Raw genomic sequence first — 21,320 nt, 5'->3', positions numbered from 1 at the left:
AGCCGCTATGATTGTTGTTATGGTGCAGGGAATTGCCGGCGGAAAAAAATTATATCTGAATGATGCCTACAGCTGCAGGCATCATTCAAAAATCCCCACTTAAAAGCCCCGGAAGTCATGACGTCCAGCGGTAAGGAAGTGGTTAAAGAATTAAAAATATATGGAGAATTGTCTAACCTAGAGATCAACACAGTAGAAATTCTAAATACAAGTCTGAGGCCTCTTATAAGCGGTACCAGGGTACACTTTTATGAGCGGCGGGAGACTCCATGGCCTTGGAGAACCGGAGCGACGTCCTACATCGCTTCCTCCCAACGGCCTTAAAGGGGCCATTTTTTTTTCATGATGGGGGAAAAAAAAATGCCTTCATTTATTTATTTTGCTTTTTAGTGTAGATGTGAGATCTGAGGTCTTTTTGACCCCAGGTCTCAAAAAAAAGAGGACCTGTCCTGCTTATTTCTATTACAAGGGATGTTGTTTTTTTTTTTTTTTTTTAACAACAAGGAGTGCTTTATTGTGAAAAATTACAAGGGATGTTTACATTCCTTGTAATAGGAATAAAGGTGATAAATTTTAAAGGGACAGTGTAAAAAGAAAAAAATTAAAGGTAAATTAAATTAAAAAAAAATAAAAAATTTAAAGCACCCCGTCCCTTGAGCTCGCGCGCAGAAGCGAACGCATACGCCAGTCGCGCCCACATATGTAAACAGTGTTTAAACCACATGTGAAGTATGGCCCTGATTGTTAGAGCGAGAGCAATAATTCTAGCCCTAGAGCCCCTCTGTACCTCTAAACTGGTAACCTGTAGAAATTTTTAAAGTGTCGCCTACGGAGATTTTTAAGTACCAATGTTTGTCGCCATTCCACAAGCGTGTGCAGTTTTGAAGCATGACATGTTGGGTATCTTTTTACTCAGTGTAACATTATCTTTCACATTATAGAAAAAAATTGGGCTAACTTTACGGTTTTGCTTTTTTTTTAAAATGCAGTGAAATTATAAGACATGGGAAGTGTTCCCAAAGTACATCCACGGCAGGAGCCCAAGGTGTAAAGGCATTAGCCTGGATAGAAAGAAAAGGGTAAAGGAATGTAGAAAAATATAGAAAAGCAGAAAGGGGAGGAAAAGGAAAGAAAAGAAAAAAGGGGGTAAAAGGGGAAACACACAAGACAGGGGAGAGAGAAAAGGAAGGAAGGGAGGAGAAAAAGGGGGGAAAAAGGTGGGGAAAGAATGAGAAAAGGGGGAGTAGAGGGAAAGAGAAGACAGAGATTGGAAGGAAAGAACAGTCAGAAAATTGTTGAGGGCTGGTGGGATTTTTAAGGTACCAGGTAGAAAAAATGAAAAATTATGTTAAAAACATGAAAATATTTATTGATACATGTTAAAAACAGGGAAAACAATACTAATAAATGTGTTCATTAGGTATACAATTGACATATATAGAAAGACTGGATGTTTGGAAAACATATAGGCATAAGGCAATGATATACAGTTGATTAAGTCCAATGAGGAGCATCAGACAGATCCCGACATGTTTCACGGGCACTGGAGGTCCGCTTCTTCAGGGGTATAGAGCACATTAAGCATAAAATATGCCTTAAATAGCCTGTGTGATACAACAACAGCAGTCATTAGTATATATATATATATATATATATATATACATACATACATACATACATAGACATAAATGCATGCAAGTGTGGAACACCCAAATGCACCCAGAGCATCCACCGTGAGGAAAACAAACCAACGCCAGGACCAAATGGAGGTGCCCCCCAGGAAAACGCCTCCCCAGCGGATGTGGAGGGACAGACAAGACGGGAAACTGCAAGAGAAGTTATTACAGTAATAGGATAAGAGTGGTAAAATGCAGTGAAATGTATTTTTTCCAAACAAATTGCGTTTTGAAAGGCCGCTGTGCAAATACCGCATAACAAAAAATATTGCAATGACCACCATTTCATTCTCCAGAGTCTTCTCCAGAGTCTTTGCTAATATATAAGTTTGGGGGTTCTAAGTCATTTTTTAGCAATAAATAAATACTGATTTTCAACTTGTAAACAAGAAGTGTCAGAAAGGCCTAGTCCTTAAGTGGTTAAAAGATACTATGATGCAGTATTCTCATAAGGAATGGTAGAATGGACTAAGATTGAAAGTGATAAAAGGTGGGTGAAGAGGAACACATTAAGTAAGGCACAATTGAACAATATTATTTGGATTCCACATAGGTATAGAACATTGGCCATAGATACACAAAAACTGACCAAAATGATGTGTATTTAAGATATGGGATAAAATACACAGACACGCAAAATGGGAGTATAATTCACCACTTCTTTTCAATAACAAGAACAAATTTCTTTCCACCGGGTAGATGGGGCACAATTTGGGGAATGGATGAAGACCACACAGTTGAAAGACATAATAAAAAAGGAAAGATTTCCCCATATCCAGAATTAAAACATACGGGAGACACTGAATGGATTAATATATCAACCCTACCACAGCCAATTAGATCTGAAGAAGACTAAAGCCCCATACACACACGCAGATCGTCGTCATACAAATGTTCGTCTTTTCTCCCCGGGATGTCGGTGTCTGTTGAAAAGTGCAAAGACAGCACAAGGACAGCACAAGAATTTTGTCCGCAGACTTCAGCTGACTGCAGAAGTGATGTCATGTAATGGTTAACTTTCCCTGTGTTTTTTATTTTCTGAGCATGCCCAGTCTTGCAAATCTGCTGTCTGTCGGCTGATTTCTGTACTGACAGGCAAACAATTGTCCGTTCTGGTGTCCGCAGACAAAAATTTTCATGTTTGCAAGAAAGACTCTTGTCCGCAGATTGTGTGCAGACAGCTGTCGGAGGCACCATACTAACACGCATACAATCGGCAGATCTTTCGTCCGCCGACGTTTGTATGACGACGATCTGCGTGTGTGTATGGGGCTTTAAACCCATTGGAAGGGCTTTATAATAATTCACAGGTGACCGTGAAGCATTCTAATAGCACAAATTTTATAAAATACTTCCGGAGTTGGCAGAGCTGAAAATACCTCCATTCATTGGAAAAGGGGAAAGGGAACACGTTTAGAAGAATGACAAATAAGTAAAATACTGAGAGCAATACATAATTTGGTGGTCGATATAAATACAATTGAAATTAACTACAAATGTATGTCAAGGTGGCATATATCACCAGAGAGAGCACAAAAATACCAACCAGAGAAATCATCATTTGTGCTGGAGAGGTTGCAACATTAAAGGGACGATGACCATATATGATGGGAATGCCCTAAAATACGAGAGTACTGGCAAGTTGTGGAGCAATATATTGCGGAGATTACAGGTATAGAGATACCAGATGATCCGTGGTGCTGCCTTTTCCATAGTACTAATAAAACGACAAAACCATATGAGAGTACAGTCGTGTCTCATTTACTAAATGTGGCTAAAGAAGTCATTCTAAAAAGATAGTTGGACCCAGAAAGAACCCTAAAGTGGAGTTCCACCCATTTTTAATAAATTGGATTACATAGATGTATGTAATCCCCTTTAAAACGACTTTTACCAATGGAAAGTTTTTTTTTTTTTTTGCTAGTAAATACCTTAATTTCTGCTTTATTTATCCTCTTCTCACTTCCGGGTCCGTTTGGCGATTACGTCATTCGGCGATTCGCAGTGTGTGCTGGGATGTATTCCAGGGCATGAAATCTTGCATTATTACACAGGAGATGAGCTGTACTGAGTGCTCTACCCCACCTCCGCCCTGCCTCCTCTCAGTGAGCTGTATGTATGTATTGTATTGAGGCCGTGCTCCGCCCCGCCTTCGCCCGCCTCCTCTCAGTGAGATGTATGTATTGTATTGAGGCCGTGCTCCGCCCGCCTCCTGTCAGTGAGCTCAGTGAGGATATAATGCTTTCAGTCCTCGCTCACTGAGAGGAGGTGGGGCGGAGCACGGCCTCAATACAATACATACAGCTCACTGAGAGGGGGCGGAGGCGGGGCAGAGCACGCAGTACAGCTCATCTCCTGTGTAATACTGCGAGATTTCATGCCCTGAAATACATCCCAGCACACACTGCGAATCGCCGAATGACGTAATCGCCGACCGGACCCGGAAGTGAGAAGAGGATAAATAAAGCAGAAAATAAAATATTTACTAGCAACAAAAAAAAAAAACTTTCCATTGGTAAAAGTTGTTTTAAAGGGGATTGCATACATCTAAAGTCACTAAAATTGGTGGAACTCCACTTTAATAAGGGAATGGTTTAAAAGTTGAGCACATATAGAATATGGAGTGCCTATGTAATAGGGAAGAGGGTGGACGTATTTAAAGAAAAACAGTAAATACATGGAAATGTGTGTAGAGTAGATGAATAGAGATGGAGGTAGGGAGAAAAAAGAAGGGGGGGGGGCAAAGGAGTGATTGGGGGGGGGGGCAGGGGGTAATAGTAACTTTTTTGGATACTTTTGATCTTTATTTGTCTGTAAAAAAGAAATTGTTCATGTTGATACTTGTAGCTTCGTGGTAGTGTTAGATCCAGAGGAACAGTGTGACAACCAGCAATGATAGTCTGCAAATTCTTCTGATGACAGGTTTGCTTTAAAGGCTAAATCTGGCTAAGACCGACGGGCCATTTTGCAATAAAAGATGCTGGTGATGTTTATGCTACTGGTTTTCTCAATGTGAGGATTTAAATTGGTCATATTGTTGCTGTGGTTTTTCTCTGAACATTTCTCACGTTAATGCAGTGGGAGGACTGAGACTTTGTGGTTTTAAAGGGAAAAGCTTAGAACACTGATTGGGGATAGTGATACAAGATGACAATGTCTAAGATACCTTAGGAAACATCTGTTGATATCAACATTGCAATGATGCAATCCTCTCCTTCCGATATTTTTTTTTAGTTGGTGCCAGTTATTTTTTTCCAAATATATGTTTATTAAATATTTGTGCCCCCCCCCCCCCCCCCCAACCTTGTCCATTGCTATAAAAGTGCTAGAAATCTTTTGCTTATCATACCTGTATTATGCTTCCGTTTGTCTCTTCTTCTTAGAAGCTGCATTCTTGATTTTATCCAGTTGTGTTGCAATAAGTTTGTAATACTTGCTTCTCTCACACAGTCATATCAGCTAAGCTGAAAGACAGCCGAAAGAACTGGTTTGGTCCAAGTCCATATGTGGAAGTGTCAGTCGATGGTCAATCCAAAAAAACAGAAACCAGAAATAACACTCACAGCCCAAAATGGAAGCAGCATCTCACAGTGTAAGTGATTATCTATAGTTGGGAAGGACCGTGCAGAGGTGGTGGGTCAATGAGCTTTGTTTACCAGTGTCAACAGATCTTAACCTCCCTGGCGGTATGATTATGTCAGGAATTCTGTACCAAAAGCGGTACAATTTTTTTCATGGAAATTTGGCGTTCTGTATTATAGGCCTACAATTCTTAGTAATTACTGACTTAAACCTGACCAAAACAAGAGTCTAGTAGACATCCCAGATGTGATAAATTTGAAACACAAACGCATGAATTATAATCTAATCAATAATATAACTTTATTATTTAATATATATAATAAAATTATATTTATTGATTAGATTATAATTCATGCGTTATATATATATATATATATATATATATATATATATATATAATATAAATGTGTTTGTGTTTTGTGCAACGTTTGAATTTCCCTCCCAGTTCCGCTCCCATGCAGCATTGCTGCTGCAGGGAACGGAACTAGGAAGTCATCAGACCGACGGACGAGCGGCGGGGATCTCGGCTGGCGGTCACAGCAATGAGAGATCATCGCTGGATCGCCAGGAGAAGGTAAGAGACACCGCTGCACGCTCTGCACATCTACCCTGAGCGTGACTCGGGGATACCGATCCTAGTCTGGACTTCAGGTATGATTTTTATAGCATAGTTACATTGATACAGCTTGGACCACTGCAAGTATGCATATTTCATACCTGAGCGATCACTGTTGAAGCTGCACTGTAGTGGTCATCACTACAGTGATGGCAGTGATATTCTGGACCCTGTGGGTGAGATGGGAAAGTGGAGAAGGTGATGTCACAATCTCCTCTTTGTCCAATCAGTGATCACCTTATATTCATTAAAAAAATACAAAATGTTCTGTAACTAGCAGCAGTACTGAACAAATGATACCCTGTGTTTACTGTTTACTATGCAGAAGGGAACGTGCTAGGCACAGGACCTGGAAGATCACTTCTACAACTGTAGTAGCACTGACTTCTACAGTGATTTACAGCTCCCACAGCAATCGCTCAAGTATGAGGTATGCATACTTATTGGTCTACGCTGGACCAATGTAACTATGCAATGTAGAAATCCAATCTAGAGTTCAGCTTTAAAATCTTCTCTAATTTAGTCCGTCTGCTTTATAGAGACGCTGTCATAAGGATGCATATATCTTAATGACCATGTCTCTCTTAACCAGTTCGCACCCACTTTAGCTGAAAGACGGCTACAGCGCAGGCTCACATTGCCGGGGGGGGGGGGGGGGGGGCATCCATGGACGTCCTCCTGTGATCGCGCTTCCTGCACGCTCCCTGCAGCGCTCATTGGCACGGATCTGTGACCGTGGTGTCCTTGGGACACAGCTGATCACAAATTGGGGTAAAGAGCCAATCACAGCGTCTCTTTACCATCTAACCAGCTGTCTCCAGTCACAGCTGATCAGTGTAAACAGGATTTCTCTAGCGCTCATCGACAGACGTAGTCCTCGGTGATACACCACCTTCGGGTTATGTTACCTCCGCAGGAGCAGGACTAGACAGGAAATTAAAAAGCTCTGGCCACACCCTAGGGGCAGTCCCAGAGGGTATATCCTCTCTCTCTCTGCCTCAGCAAATCAGTTATTTTCTGTCTAGTTAGGAGTAAGGACCTAGATACCTTGCTGGGATCTTAGGTCCTGGCAAGAATTTTTTTCTAAAAGGATTTTTGGACAGCTTTTTTTCTCCAGTGTTCCTGTGAGATCTTCAAGCAAGAAAGCTGAACTGGGCGACGGGCTGGATGTTGAGATCCGGTGGTCACCCCAGTTCAGCCTACGAGCGCGTGCAGGCCATAGCTCCGCGCTGGGTCGGCCGCGACAAAGTCCCATTAAAAGGACTGAACCCGCGAGTTAAACGTCTCGCTGAAACGCCAAAGACCATGAGTCACGGCGTCCGTATCGGTCGACAGCCCTCCCGCCCCGGTGGAGAGGGGTACTGTCAGGAGTTGGTGCCCGCCTGGTTCCGGTATGGTGAGTAGTATGTTCCCCCTTTTTTCCCTGACGGGTTTTGTGGTGAACGCGGGCCCCTCTCTGTATGGTAAGAAAGAGTTCTTTCTATCCTATAACATGTCACAAATCCTCCTACTTTGAGTGTGATTTTATGTGTGCAAAAAGCCAGGAGGCTTGGTTTGGGAGCTAACAATCTATTGTATACATGTTTTAAAGATGTAATCTGTGGCATTCTGGGAATCTTATGGGTTAAGTATAAGCTACCTACCAGTCAGAAGCCATGGACATGTAGACTGCCTTCCAAGTCAGATCTCCAGCTAATAGCAGGCCTCCCGAACGGCCATGCGGTCCGCCAGGGCCGGTACCGCCAACCACGCCATATCCCCATGCAGAGAGAGTGTTGTGTGCCTGCAGCACACCGCTAGTCAGCACAGGCCGCCGCCATTTTTTTTGCTGGATCGCACGAGCCGCCATTTTGGCGTAGCCTCGTGTCTCCAGCATGGGGGCGGCCATGTTTGAGGTGATTCTACACCTCGTGGAGCTTGGGGGAGGCGCCGGAAGGCGTGCAGAGGGGCGGAGCCGCCTCCTTTCTTCCTGGGCAGCCAGCCAAAAGACTTCCTGTTTGTCTAAGACAGCGCTGTAAGCTGTTGCAGTTCAACTCTGAACATCAAGTGGTGAGCCTGGGGGTCTATCTCTCTCTCTCTCGATCGATAGGGATCCCTAGCAGGTAACACTAAGGGGTTTTTTTGTGGCGCTGAGGGTCAAAAAAAAAAAAAAAAAAAGTTTTTTCTTTACTTTGAATTATATCATCCAGGAAGTAACTGGAGTTATTATGGACCCTGCCACACATATTCCCCCACCTGTTTCCCTCGAGGGGGCCTCGGGACCCGCCGGTGCACAGAGTATAGAGTCATTTACAGCAATTTTGGAGTCTATGGTGGCTCGGGTGGAGGCGGCCTGTCGGGGACGGGGGTCAAGGAAGCGGCCCCCTGCCTACCCCTATACTATCTGACACCTCTGACTCTGATTCAGAGATGGTCACTGCAGTTGCAGGTTCCTCTGCAAGGGCTGTTATCCCAGGTAAAGCCCCCTCAGACAGTGAGGAGGACGCTTCTTCTCCTGCTATAATTCAGGAAGAAGCATTGGTGGACGCACTAGTTGTGGCAGTGCAAGAAACCTTAAAACTTGAGGCTTTACCGGCAGAGGCAACTGAAACAGAGAGGCCTTTTGGGACTAATAAGCCCATCAAGACGGCGAAGGCTTTTCCTGTACCTAAATGTTTTGGTAATCAGATTAAAGGAGAATGGGAGCATTCTAAACGTACCTTTACTATTTCCAAGCGTATTGCTAGACGCTATCCGTTTGAGGAATCCATCATTAAGAAATGGACGGTACCACCAGTCGTGGATCCGCCTATTTCCAGGCTGAATAAAGCCACGGTTATTCCAGTGGAGGACACTTCGTCCTTTAAGGATCCGGTGGATCGAAAGATAGAAGCGGAGTCCCGCACTATCTTTTCTCTGATAGGGTCAGCATTTAGACCAGTAATTGTTATTGGTCTAGTTTCCCAGACACTTACGGAATGGGCGAAAATGGTACGCCAAGATCTTAGGGGAAAAGATATTCCCCAGGAGACATCTGATTTGATAGAACTGATCATACAAGGGCTACGGTTTATCTGTGACGCAGCCTTGGACACTACTCCCTTGTTAGGGCATGCATCTAAGTTAGCAGTGATCCTCAGACGTGTGCTGTGGTTAAAATGCTGGTCAGCTGACCTAGGTTCCAAAAAGACTTTGACCAATCTCCCTTTCCAGGGGAATCGTCTATTTGGAGCCAACCTAGATGAAATCATTAAGGATGCCACCGGGGGCAAGAGTACTTTTTTGCCACAGGCTGCAAAAGCTAAGGGACCTCGCAACAAGCGAGGACCTTTCTTTACCGCCCATAAAGGGCGCCCGGCTGGTACTCCCGGGAAAGGCAAGACTCCTCCAGGAGGGTTCAAGAAGGGCTGGTCGGACAAGCAGAGGACCAACCCAGCCAAACCCGAAGTAAAGGAGTACACAGCCTGAAGGTGCGCCCCCACCCGATTTCAGGGTGGGGGGACGTTTTCACCGGTATTCAGGACATTAGATCGAGCATCAACCACTACTACCGGTGCGATTCTTCCCTTCCAACATTTAAGTACAGGAAGCGGTAGTTACCGTTCCCTGTATAGATCTTTTCCTTTACCTTTTCCTAAGATTAGTCCCGATACCTCACAGGAATCGGATCTGATTGACCAGATAGGCCAAGTAGCCTCTAGTCGGGTGACTTCGGTCCCTGAGGTTCAACCAGAAAAGATCACCTTTCCTGATAACTATCAGGTATCTGATAAATGTGTGGGAACAGAAAACGACCAGACTTTCTCGGATGGTCGGGGCCAGATAGCTCTAGGGACGCCTGGTTCAGATCCAATCAGCGCCAGTGGTCCTAGAAATTCTAGGCTGGCCTCTTCAAGCCGGCCTGGCCGACTTAGGACATGTTAGTCGCAGACGTTCCGTGGGAACTTCGTCTCAGGGAGTGTCTGTAGTCTCAAGGACCTATTTACCTTCGTGCTTTACAGTCGCTGGTTTTAATGGCCTGGCCATTGAGACCCAAGTACTGAAGGACAGAGGTTTGTCTACTTCAGTCATTCCTACCCTTATTAAAGCAAGGAAAGCGACTTCCAGCAAAGTCTATTATCACACATGGAAGACTTATATTGCGTGGTGCGAATCTTTAGGATTTCCTCCACGTACCTATTCGGTGTCTCGAATATTGGCCTTTTTGCAACAAGGGGTTGAGCAGAAGCTAGCCTTGAGCACCATCAAGGGTCAAGTTTCAGCATTAGCAATCTTCTTTCAGAAACCTTTAGCTACCAAATCCTTGGTGCGGAATTTCATCCAGGGGGTGCGGCACCTGGCTCCTCCAGTCCGCGCGCCCTTACCGCCCTGGGATCTTAATTTGGTTTTGTCGGTTCTACAGAAACCTCCCTTTGAAAACATCAGGGAGATTCCCTTGCTTACTTTATCCCAGAAGGTGGCCTTCTTGGTGGCTATTACTTCTGCTCGCAGGGTGTCAGAACTGGCTGCATTATCATGCCAGTCCCCATACCTAGTGATTCATAGGGATAAGGTAGTACTTCATCCTAAGCCATCTTTTCTTCCTAAGGTGGTTTCAGATTTTCATCTGAATGAAGATATTGTACTACCTTCCTTGTGTCCTCAGCCCAAGCATCATCGGGAACATGCGTTGCATTCCTTGGATGTGGTTCGGGCAATCAGGGTATACCTGAAAGCTACGGAATCATTCCGTAAGACGGATTCACTTTTTGTGATCACGGATGGCCCCAGAAAGGGTTTGCCTGCATCTGCCGCGACCATTGCCAAATGGATTAGACAAACGGTGGTACAGGCTTATTCTATTAAGGGTCAGAGTCCTCCGTTCCCTGTTAGGGCGCACTCCACTCGAGCGCTCAGTACTTCCTGGGCCTTTCGCCATCAGGCGTCAGTGGTCCAGGTATGTAAGGCGGCCACTTGGTCGTCGGTACATACCTTTACTAAATTCTATAAAATTGATGTGACGGCATCGGCGGATGCCTCATTTGGTCGCAAGGTTTTGCAGGCCGCAATTTGAGGAGACCGGTGGTCTACCTCGAGGGTTTTTTTCTGTTTGAAAATTTTTTTGTTGAGTCTCATCATTAAGGATGAGCATTGTAAACTTCTAGTTGGCACCGGTTGGGCCTTCTAGATTGGGATTTGATTTCCATTTTCCCACCCCTCAGTTGTGATACTGCTCTGGGACGTCCCGAAGGTGGTGTATCACCGAGGACTACGTCTGTCGATGAGCGCTAGAGAAAAATGGATTTTTGTAAAATCTTACCGTAAAATCCTTTTCTCTTAGCTCATCGACAGACGTAGTCCCCGCCCCTCTGTTTTGGAGTTGGGTTGGGTTAAATTCTCTAAGCACTGCTTTTTCACATAACTGATTTGCTGAGGCAGAGAGAGAGAGGATATACCCTCTGGGACTGCCCCTAGGGTGTGGCCAGAGCTTTTTAATTTCCTGTCTAGTCCTGCTCCTGCGGAGGTAACATAACCCGAAGGTGGTGTATCACCGAGGACTACGTCTGTCGATGAGCTAAGAGAAAAGGATTTTACGGTAAGATTTTACAAAAATCCATTTTTTCCAGTTATCGGAAATCCTTTCCTCTTGCTGACAGTGGATGAGGAGAGCCAATAACTGGCAAATCCACACAGGGGACAACTACACTGATAATCAGGGCACTGATCATCATTGTCCTGATTATCAGTGCAGCCCTAACTGTCCACAACTGCCTGTCAGTGCAGCCTCATTGGTGCACATCAGTAAAGGAGAAAAAATTCTTAATTCGAAAAATTTATAATCAAAACTAAGAACTTTTTTTTTTTTTTCCACCCAACATTTGTTTAGGAAAAAAAAAAAAAATACAGTGGTGATTAAATACCACCAAAAGAAAGCTCTCCATAAAATTATAAAAATTTGGTTTGGGTACATTGTTGCATGACAGCACTAAAATTTGTGCCCAGTAGGCAAGTGGTTAAAATATTATACACTATACTTGGAGGAATAGAATCTGCACTGTCCTGCAGAGTTAGAAGCCCCGGTAGAATCTTGAGCACCCAGCATCAGGTATGTCAGGTGCCTGTGTCTCTCTGCTAAGAACTGTGGTTCCACTTATAGGCTTCTATTATTTAGTTGTAGTGCTTCACCTGATTTTTTAGTATAGTGCAATATTTCGGGGGAAAATTTACCATAGAGGTGATAGAAAATGAGACTGAATCTATGTGAAGGCTTAGTTCTGGAAATTGCGTGCTAATTAACTAAAGGCAAAACTTTTTTTTAGATCTGAATAGAGTGGTGAGGGTTAAAAATAGGTCCGATATTTATTCTTTTTTTTTTTTTGCTACTTATGTCCCTGTGAGAGCTCTTTCACATAACACATAAGCGTTGAATTCTACAGCAGCCTTAAGGCGCATTAACTCACCTATAGCGTTAATGAGCATTTTGGTTGTGTTGCACAGGCATTGATGTTGCTCCTGTAACACCTTGTGAGATGTGCTTTTTTTTTTTTACATTTGTACAAGGCTAAAATGGGCAATGAGAACTTGACACACTTTGCAACTGCATCTAAAATGCACTGGTGCATTTATGGTGCATCTACTGCGTGCTTGCGGTGTGTTTCAATGTAAGGGAATGGAGGCAGTTGTGAAACATCAATGCCTGCCAAACTCTGCAGGAAGCGTTTATTTTTCCTCAACACAACACAAGGTAATGCTAACATTGCAGGGTGAACAGCCCAATCCACTCCCTATATAACAATTTTGAGTGCCATTGATGGGCAGTTTTTCCATGACTGTATGAAAAAGCCCTTAGAGCTCTTTCAGTAAGGCACTGAATTCCAAAGAAGCCTTAAGGTGTATTAACACACTCAGTGTTAATGAGCATTTTGAATGTATTTTTACAGGCATTCGTGTTGTGTCAGGCAACACTCTTCAAACGCCCAGTGAGCTGGGTTATTTTGCACACCGCTAAAATGAAAAATTGATTACTTTTGAGACTTTGCAACCAGACCTCAAACGCACTGTAAACGCCATAGGCGAGTTTACGGCGCACTTGTGCTTTTTCAATAGAAGTGAATGTAGACAGTTGCAAAGCGTTAAAACCTGCCAAACTCTGAAGGCAGCGTTATTTAATGAATCAAAAACGCACCTCCATGTTGAAATGCTTTGAAAACGCAGCAAGAACGCATTAATAACACACCCCTGTTGCATTTTTTATGCATTTTTTGAATCACAGGCACTGATTAAAAGCACAGTAAAATCACAGCAAAATCGTGTTTTGGTCGCCAATATCACCACCTTTTTCTCTATCGACAAAATGCAGAAAATACCATTTTCGGCTGCCAAAATTTCGGTGTACTTTTTACTGAAATTTGGTCATTACGATAAAATATCAAAGATTATTAAACTGCAAAGGACAGAGAATTTCCAACCTTTACAACGTCTACATAATAAGGTAAATGCATTTTATGTTTAGTCAGCATACTTAGGCTTATACAACCAGAACATTTTTAGTACCTGTCACCCCAAATGGGATCAGACTGTAAACAGGTCTGAATGTTTAAAGGCACCATGCGTTATTGCAGTGTTTTTATTGTGGTGTATGCCACCGGAATCCGTTGTATCCCATGTCGTCCCTGACCCTTTCTGTTGTCATGCACAGCCATATCTTTGTACAGATTCAGGGAATGACTGTTGTCTCTCAATCCCTGCACCCGGTATTGCACGGTCATTGCACTTGCAACACTTGTTTATAATCTGCTACATTTGTAATCTTGCATCCATTTCATTGTAAACCAATAACTGCTTTCAACTGCTGGGTAACTACTATAGTTTAAATATGCCACCTTTTCTTGTTTTGCAGGATTGTTACCCCTTTCAGTGTGTTAAATTTCCGGGTGTGGAGTCACCAAACTCTAAAATCAGATGCTTTACTCGGTAGCGCATCTCTGAACCTGCATGAGACCCTGCTTGCAAATAACATGAAATGTGAGTATGCAGCCCTACAGATCATGTACAAAATGTGTCTGGCAGAGCATCCAGTCAGAATCACCCTTTCCACATTTTATATCTTGCCCTATAATGATGGAAGTCAGGCCCTAATAAATTGCTGTGGGCAACCTATTCCTTTTCGTTTAGATGATGTAATATTGAGATGTACTGATTCAAATGTAAACTTTGTCCTTTTACATGCCATTAATAAAATGAAAATTAATCTGAGGCAAAGGAGTTTTAACGGTTCCCCTATACATCAGACGACTACTCATCTGCTGCGATTAATTACAATGTTTTACAACTGGGTTATATGTAGGTTACATTTGAATGCTGGGCAACATGGTGGCTTGTTGGCTGAGCTGGTGTTTATTAGGGTGGTGGGCTTGTGTCATATGTTTCTGTAAAGCGTTTATAAAGGCTATAGTAATCCCAAAAGAGGGATTATGAATGCCAGAGTAATGTGTAGATCTATTCAGCATTGAGTTGGTCTTTCCTAAGTCAGTCTAAGGGACTGTTTATACCATTCTATACCATGCATTGCAACGCTTGATAAAGCGCATCACAATGCACAGCTGCACTCTGTCCTGTGCTTCAAATAATCCTGCACGATTAGGTGCATTGACAGCCCATGCATTGCAGCCCACTGTTGTGAATGGGCCCCCAGTAAAAAATCTGAGTGAAATGTACCTGTTTGACAAAGTGAACCCACTAACTAGTACTATTTACAATGCAGGTCCTTATGAACCAGTGCAGTGGTCCCCAAACTGCCGTCCTTTGCTCTCATTAAACTGGTTCTTACCAACAGCAACGACAGAGCACTAATGTTTCCACTAACAAGACAGAACACTATCCTTTCCACTAAAAGCAACAATAGGGCACAAATGCACACACTGACACCAGTGAGCACAAGTCACCCTACTGATGCGATGATAGATTGCTATTCTTCTCACAAAACCAGTCATATGGGAAATTTCCTCCCACTGACACCAGTGGGAAAGCACTAGTCACCCCACTGACAGCGGTGATGGATTACTATTCCTCCCACAAAAACCAGTCATAGGACACATTTCCTTACACTGATACCAGCAATGAGGCACTATTCTTTCTACTAACAGCAACATGGTGCACAATTCCTCCCACTGACACCAGTGATGGGGCACAATTCCTTCCACTGACACCAGTGATGGGGCACAATTCCTTCCACTGACACCAGTGATGGGGCACAATTCCTTCCACTGACACCAGTGATGGGGCACAATTCCTTCCACTGACACCAGTGATGGGGCACAATTCCTTCCACTGACACCAGTGATGGGGCACAATTCCTTCCACTGACACCAGTGATGGGGCACAATTCCTTCCACTGACACCAGTGATGGGGCACAATTCCTCCCACTGACACCAGTGATGGGGCACAATTCCTTCCACTGACACCAGTGATGGGGCACAATTCCTCCCACTGACACCAGTGATGGGGCACAATTCCTCCCACTGACACCAGTGATGGGGCACAATTCCTCCCACTGACACCAGTGATGGGGCACAATTCCTCCCACTGACACCAGTGATGGGGCACAATTCCTTCCTCCCACTGACACCAGTGATGGGGCACAATTCCTTCCTCCCACTGACACCAGTGATGGGGCACAATTCCTTCCTCCCACTGACACCAGTGATGGGGCACAATTCCTTCCTCCCACTGACACCAGTGATGGGGCACAATTCCTTCCTCCCACTGACCACAGGCACTAGGTCATTTTTTAACTCCTGCTGATGACTGAGCATGATGCATTGTGTACGTTCAATTATGCTGGGACATTTTCTACCCTCTCTAGTCACAATCTGCCCCCCCTAAAGTCTTATGGACAGTAAAGATGGGCTCGGCGTGTTTGAGTTCCCACGTGCCCCATCATGCCAGGAAGCCGACACTGCTCTCCGCTTATCACAGGCACCGTGCAGCTGTAGGTCAGGAAATGTCTCCCTGCCTGTGATTAGCGGTGTGCAGTGTCGGCCTCCTTGCAGGATCAGGCAGGATTAAACTCTAACATGCCCGAGCCCATCTCTAACGGCCTTTTATTTAAAAAGTTTGATGATCCATGGACTAGAGTGTGGGGATATGGAAAACAAGCTTGGTTAGTGATCCTTTAGACTTTGGGAACCCAACTATAGGGCATCGATAAAACAGCAATTTGAGGTTGCATTTTACATTCTTCCATTTTCTGAGGAGATAGAAATCTGAATTTATATTGTGGAGGAGAAAAATCTATAGATAAGAGACAGTTAAGAATGCACAATATATACAGTGCATCTAGAAAGAATTCACAGCGCTTCACTTGTTCCACAGTTTATTTTACAGCTTTATTCCAAAATTAATTAAATTCATTATTTTCCTCAAAATTCTACAAACAATGCCCCATAATGACAACGTGAAAGAAGTTTCTTTGAAATCTTTGCAAATTTGTTAAAAATAAACAATGAAAAAAAATCACACGTACATTAGTATTCACAGCCTCTGCTCAATACTTTGTTAAAAGGACATTTGGCACCAATTACAACCTCGTCTTTTTGAGTATGATGCTTCAAGGTTGCCACACCTTTTTTTGGGCCGTTTCTCCCATTCTTTTTTGCAGGACCTCTCAAGCTCCATCAGGTTGGATGGGGAGCGTCAGAGCACAACCATTTTCTTCCGAGATGTTCAATCTGGTTCAAGTCTGAACTTCGGCTGGGCCACTCAAGGACATTCGCAGATTTGTCCGGTAGCCAATCCTTTGTTATTTTGGCTGTGTGCTTAGGGTCGTTGTCCTGTTGGAAGATGACCTTTTGCCCCAGTCTGAGGTCCAGAGCGCACTGGAGCAGCTTTTCATCAAGAATTTCACTGTACATTGCTGCATTCTTCTTCCCTCGATCCTGTCTAGTCTCCCAGTTCCTGCCTCTGAAAAACATCCCCACAGCATTTTGCTGCCACCACCATGCTTTACTTTAGGAATGGTATTGGCCAGGTGATGAGTGGTGCCTGGTTTCCTCCAGACGTGACGGCATTCATCAGATGAGAGAATTTTGTTTCTCATTGTCTGAGAGACCTTCAGGTGCCTTTTGGAAAACTCTAGGTGGGCTGTCATGTGTCTTTTAGTGAGGAGTGGCTTCCATCTGGCCACTCTACCATACAGGCCTGATTGGTGAAATAGTGAAGAGATGGTTGTTCTTCTGGAAGGTTCTCCTCTCTCCACAAAGAAATGCTGGAGCTCTGTCAGAGTGACTATTGGGTTCTTAGTCATCTCCCTGATTAAGGCCCTTCTCCCCTGATCTCTGTTTGGCTGAGTGGCTCACTTTAGGAAGAGTCCTGATGGTTCCAAAAGTCTTCCATTTACGGGTGATGGAGGCCACTGTGCTCATTGGGATCTTCAATGCTGCAGAAATGATTCTTTACCCCTCCCCAGATCTGTGCCTCAATACAATCCTGTCTTAGGGCTCTTTCACACAGCCGCTCCGATTTTTTTATTCCGCTGCGGCACTTTTTTTATTTGTTTATTTATTTTTTCACGGACATGGATGACACTTGTGTCATCCGCTCCGTATGTCCGCATATCATCCCATCCGTTTGCTGATGATATACGGACATAATGTATGTCTATGGGGATTGCGGATGTCAGTGGATTACACGGCTGACATCCGATTTTGCATCCGTTCCGTTTTTTAAACGGAAGAAAAATAGGGTTCTGTTCCGTTCCAAAAAACGGAACAGAACTGAAAGGACGAAAATCGGATGTTAGCGGATGGTCATCCACTGACATCTGCAATCCCATTGACATGCATTATGTCCATTTTTTCATCCACAAAAAAATGGGATGAAATACGGACATACGGAGCGCCCGTGTGAAAGAGCCATTAGAGTTCTACAGACCATTCCTTAGACTTTATGGCTTTGTTTAAACTCTGACATGCACTGTTAACTGTGGGACCTGATATAGACAGGTGTGTGGCTGTCTGCCGTTTCAAATCATGTCAATCAACTGAATTTAACACAGGTGGACTGCAATCAAGTTGTAGAAACATCTCCAGGATGATCAGTGAAAACAGGATGCACCGAAGCTCAATTTTGAGTGTCATGGCAAAAGCTGCGAATATTTTTGTACATGTGATTTATTTTTAATACATTTGCAAAGATTTCAAACAAACTTCTTTCACACTGTCATTTATGGGGTATTGTTTGCAGAATTTTGAGGAAAATAATGAATTTAATCCGTTTTGGAATAAGGCTGTAACATAAGAAAATGTGGAAAAAGGGAAGCGCTCTGAATACTTTCCGGAGCTACTGTATGTTGTAGACTTGAATCTTCATGCCTGCTGGGTTTCATTTTTTTCCCTTTTACTACATACCGTTTATCTGACTCGTGGAGGAAAACGTTTCATGTACAGCGCTGGTTATGAAACACGACAAGCTTAGTTTGTCTATTCATAGTCCCTGCTTGTCCCTTAAGATAACATCATTCTAATTTCCCAGTAGTCAGCACTTTCCTAGGTCATGTGACTGGATGTCACACCACTGGAAGATAACATACCAAAGAGTAAACTCTAACTGCAGGATTAACATGATTCATAACTCCGTCTACAAATTAACATCGTTCTTAAAGTGGAACTTTAGTCAGAAAATTAAAGGGTTCCAGCCTGTAAAATAAATAAATATTCAAAGTTTGCAGCTACAAATACTGTAGCTGCTGACTTTTAATAGTAGGACACTTGCCTGTCCAGGGATCCCACGATGCCGGCACACCAAGCTGATCCGTCCTTCAGCTCCAGGTGTCGGCGCTGGCATCGTCATTGAAGGAACCAGGAAGTGAAACCTTGTGGCTTCGCAGCCTGTTTCCTACTATGCATACTGCGCTTTCTGAATGGTCCTGGTGTCTTCTGGGACCTGTGTGTCTCCCAAAGGCAGCGGGGGAGGAGGAGGGGCCAGAAATTTTGTAGATCGCCGAATGATTGTGTCAATCTTACCTGGAAGTGGGAGCAGGTACCTGGTTTTGACAGGCACCCGCTCCTCCCCCGAAGGGTGCCAACTATGGCAGTAGAGCTTCCTCTTTTGGGTGGAGCTTCGCTTTAAGTCCTGCTAGATTACTTCTGGCTGGCCCCTTTTGCAGGTATAGCTATGTAAAACATATAAAAAAAAAAAAAGTGCCTATAATTTTTAAATACCAGTAATACACTGTCTTACCCTTCTCTGCACATGCTTAGTTACTCTCCATTTTTTAGGCACTGCCAAATTGGTAGAGGCCAATCTGCTGACTGCCTGCAAGCAGTATTAGGCCCTCCTATCCTTTTACAGCCAAGGATACTGCTTCTGTTTGATTTGCAACTTATGGTGCTGCATATGTGATGACACCAGTCATTTGGTGGTTAGACAGTTTGGTTGAGGACACAAGCTAATGTGACATTTAGCAATCCCGGGCATTCCAGGAATGTAACTGTTTTTAAAAACCATTAAATTGATGGATTTAGGTCCACTTTATGATTTACTACTATTCAGGGGCTCTGGGCTCCAGCAAGAGGAAACGAGAACAAACCGTTCTAATCGGTGCGACTCAAAAAAAGTTTCCTGCACTACTTTGGGGCGACTTGCATTGACTTCTGTTAATGAAGCTGCAATGAAGTTGCGCAGGATGTCGGCTTGGAAAGTCGTGTGACTTTGAAGCTGTGTAGATGTGAACAGACCCTTAATGTTTCATGCAGCCACCCGCTATCATAGAATCCATGTGCTGATTAGCCCTTTGAAGAGCGTTGCTTGAAGATTTAAAAAACTAACTTTCCCCATTTTTGTTTTCAGTGGAAGAAGTGATTGTAAATTTACAGCTACAAGGTGATAGGGAAACAGTCGGTGACTTATCGGTGTGTCTCAATGGACTGCAGGTTGATCCAGAGATCTTAACAAATGGTGATTTCACTTGTATATCAGGTAAGAATTGTTTTGTCCTAAATAGAAAATCTTGTGAGAGACCCCCCCACTGACAGATGCGCACACACACGGACTCTTCTTACCATCCGGAGTGGACCACTACATAAAGTGGTTGAATGTGCTTTTTGCAGAATCCAATCGATTGAACAGCAAAACTCTTCCACCCTTAAACAGATTCCACTGCATATGGCCCTCAATGGATACATCATTCCTGCATAGATAGAAAAACACCTCACAGTGTAATATGTTCAATATAAACTTTATTAAAACCCAGCAAACTCACTCACAGGTACGATAAAAACTCACATGTACATCAATAATCCACAGGGGAATGTTTCCAACTGTCAAAATGGCCGACCTCTGTAATGGTTGGAAACATTCCCACAAAAATCTCTCCACAAGGTTTTCTATTTCTGACCCCACACTTATTGAATTTCCTGTCCAGGACTTTCTGTTAGTTTTTAGCGCTGCAGTTTTGCATGTTTTTATGCCAGTAATATTGTAAGAACAGGTTTATTGTTTTTATTTGCTAAGAGTTGTATTGTATCTATAATCACAGCAGCTTGTATAGAGGTTGGAGGAGATGGTAATAAAGTTATAGTGTAATTCCAGTCAAAGCCTAACTAAGCCTAATCCTCTTTCCACCCCTCAAGCCTATTCCATCTCCCCTATGAAAGGAAAGATACCTATACTTACCTGAACAGACAGGGCTACACAAAGATCTAAATCAATTTTCAATCCATGTATGGCCAGCTTTAGTTAATTATTTTTAGACTTTTATTGGGGTTTGCATGGTCTGAGAGACTAGCAGTTGCAGCTCCCTTCTTTTGTTGTAGTGACCAAAGCAATCCTGTGCTTTGGCTATTCATCAATGCTTGCCTTCTTTCCCCTAACAATCCATGTATGCCCAGCTTTAGTTAATGATTTTTAGACTTTTATTGGGGTTTGCATGGTCTGAGAGACTAGCAGTTGCAGCTCCCTTATTTTGTTGTAGTGACTAAAGCAATCCTGTGCTTTGGCTATTCATCAATGCTTGGCTTCTTTCCCCCAACAATCCATGTAGCTCTGGCAGCCAAAGGAGATACTCAGTATTTCTGAGTGTGAAATCGCATGTGGCTCACTCCATGTAATTATACTGGTGCTTGGTATTGGCTGAGCAATGTCACATGTGGTGGGGCAGTCCACTGCAATGTGCAAGCTTCAAATGCATATACTCGGGTTGGGGATGTTTTACTTCACTCTGTGGCTGAACAGGTGAGAGAGGTGGGGAAGCAAAGAAAAGTTGGGTGTGTGCAGTTGGGGTGAGGGTCATTGAAGTGAACTTGCTATGTTGTCCTGCATGGATAAAGCACTGAATTTCTTTAATTCTTTGAGTCGTGAATGCAGATCAAGAGAAAACTAGCATTACAGGACAGACACTTGGCAAGAGTTGTATGTAAATTTCAACATGAGTAATTTTGAATAAATACCTTTTTGTCCTTGGTTTAGTAGTTGCATAACCACTGTGCCC

The 21,320-nt window shown here is 43.5% G+C and overlaps 1 protein-coding gene across 2 annotated transcripts in view; it reads left to right on the top strand.

Annotated features, from left to right (window-relative positions):
* Positions 1 to 21,320, top strand: part of ITCH (itchy E3 ubiquitin protein ligase) — a 139,474-nt gene that overhangs the window by 69,545 nt on the left and 48,609 nt on the right. For both annotated transcript variants that reach the window (XM_082272949.1, XM_082272950.1), the window contains exons 3-5: positions 5,127 to 5,268; positions 13,733 to 13,857; positions 19,682 to 19,810. In XM_082272949.1, coding sequence (XP_082129075.1) covers positions 5,127 to 5,268; positions 13,733 to 13,857; positions 19,682 to 19,810 — 396 coding nt within the window. The remainder of the gene's footprint in view (positions 1 to 5,126; positions 5,269 to 13,732; positions 13,858 to 19,681; positions 19,811 to 21,320) is intronic.

This window comes from Pelophylax lessonae (assembly GCF_965119305.1).
Source record: "Pelophylax lessonae genome assembly, chromosome: 11".
Taxonomy (NCBI): domain Eukaryota; kingdom Metazoa; phylum Chordata; class Amphibia; order Anura; family Ranidae; genus Pelophylax; species Pelophylax lessonae.
Note: the sequence above shows the minus strand (reverse complement) of the source record. Positions and strands in the feature narration are given on the sequence as shown.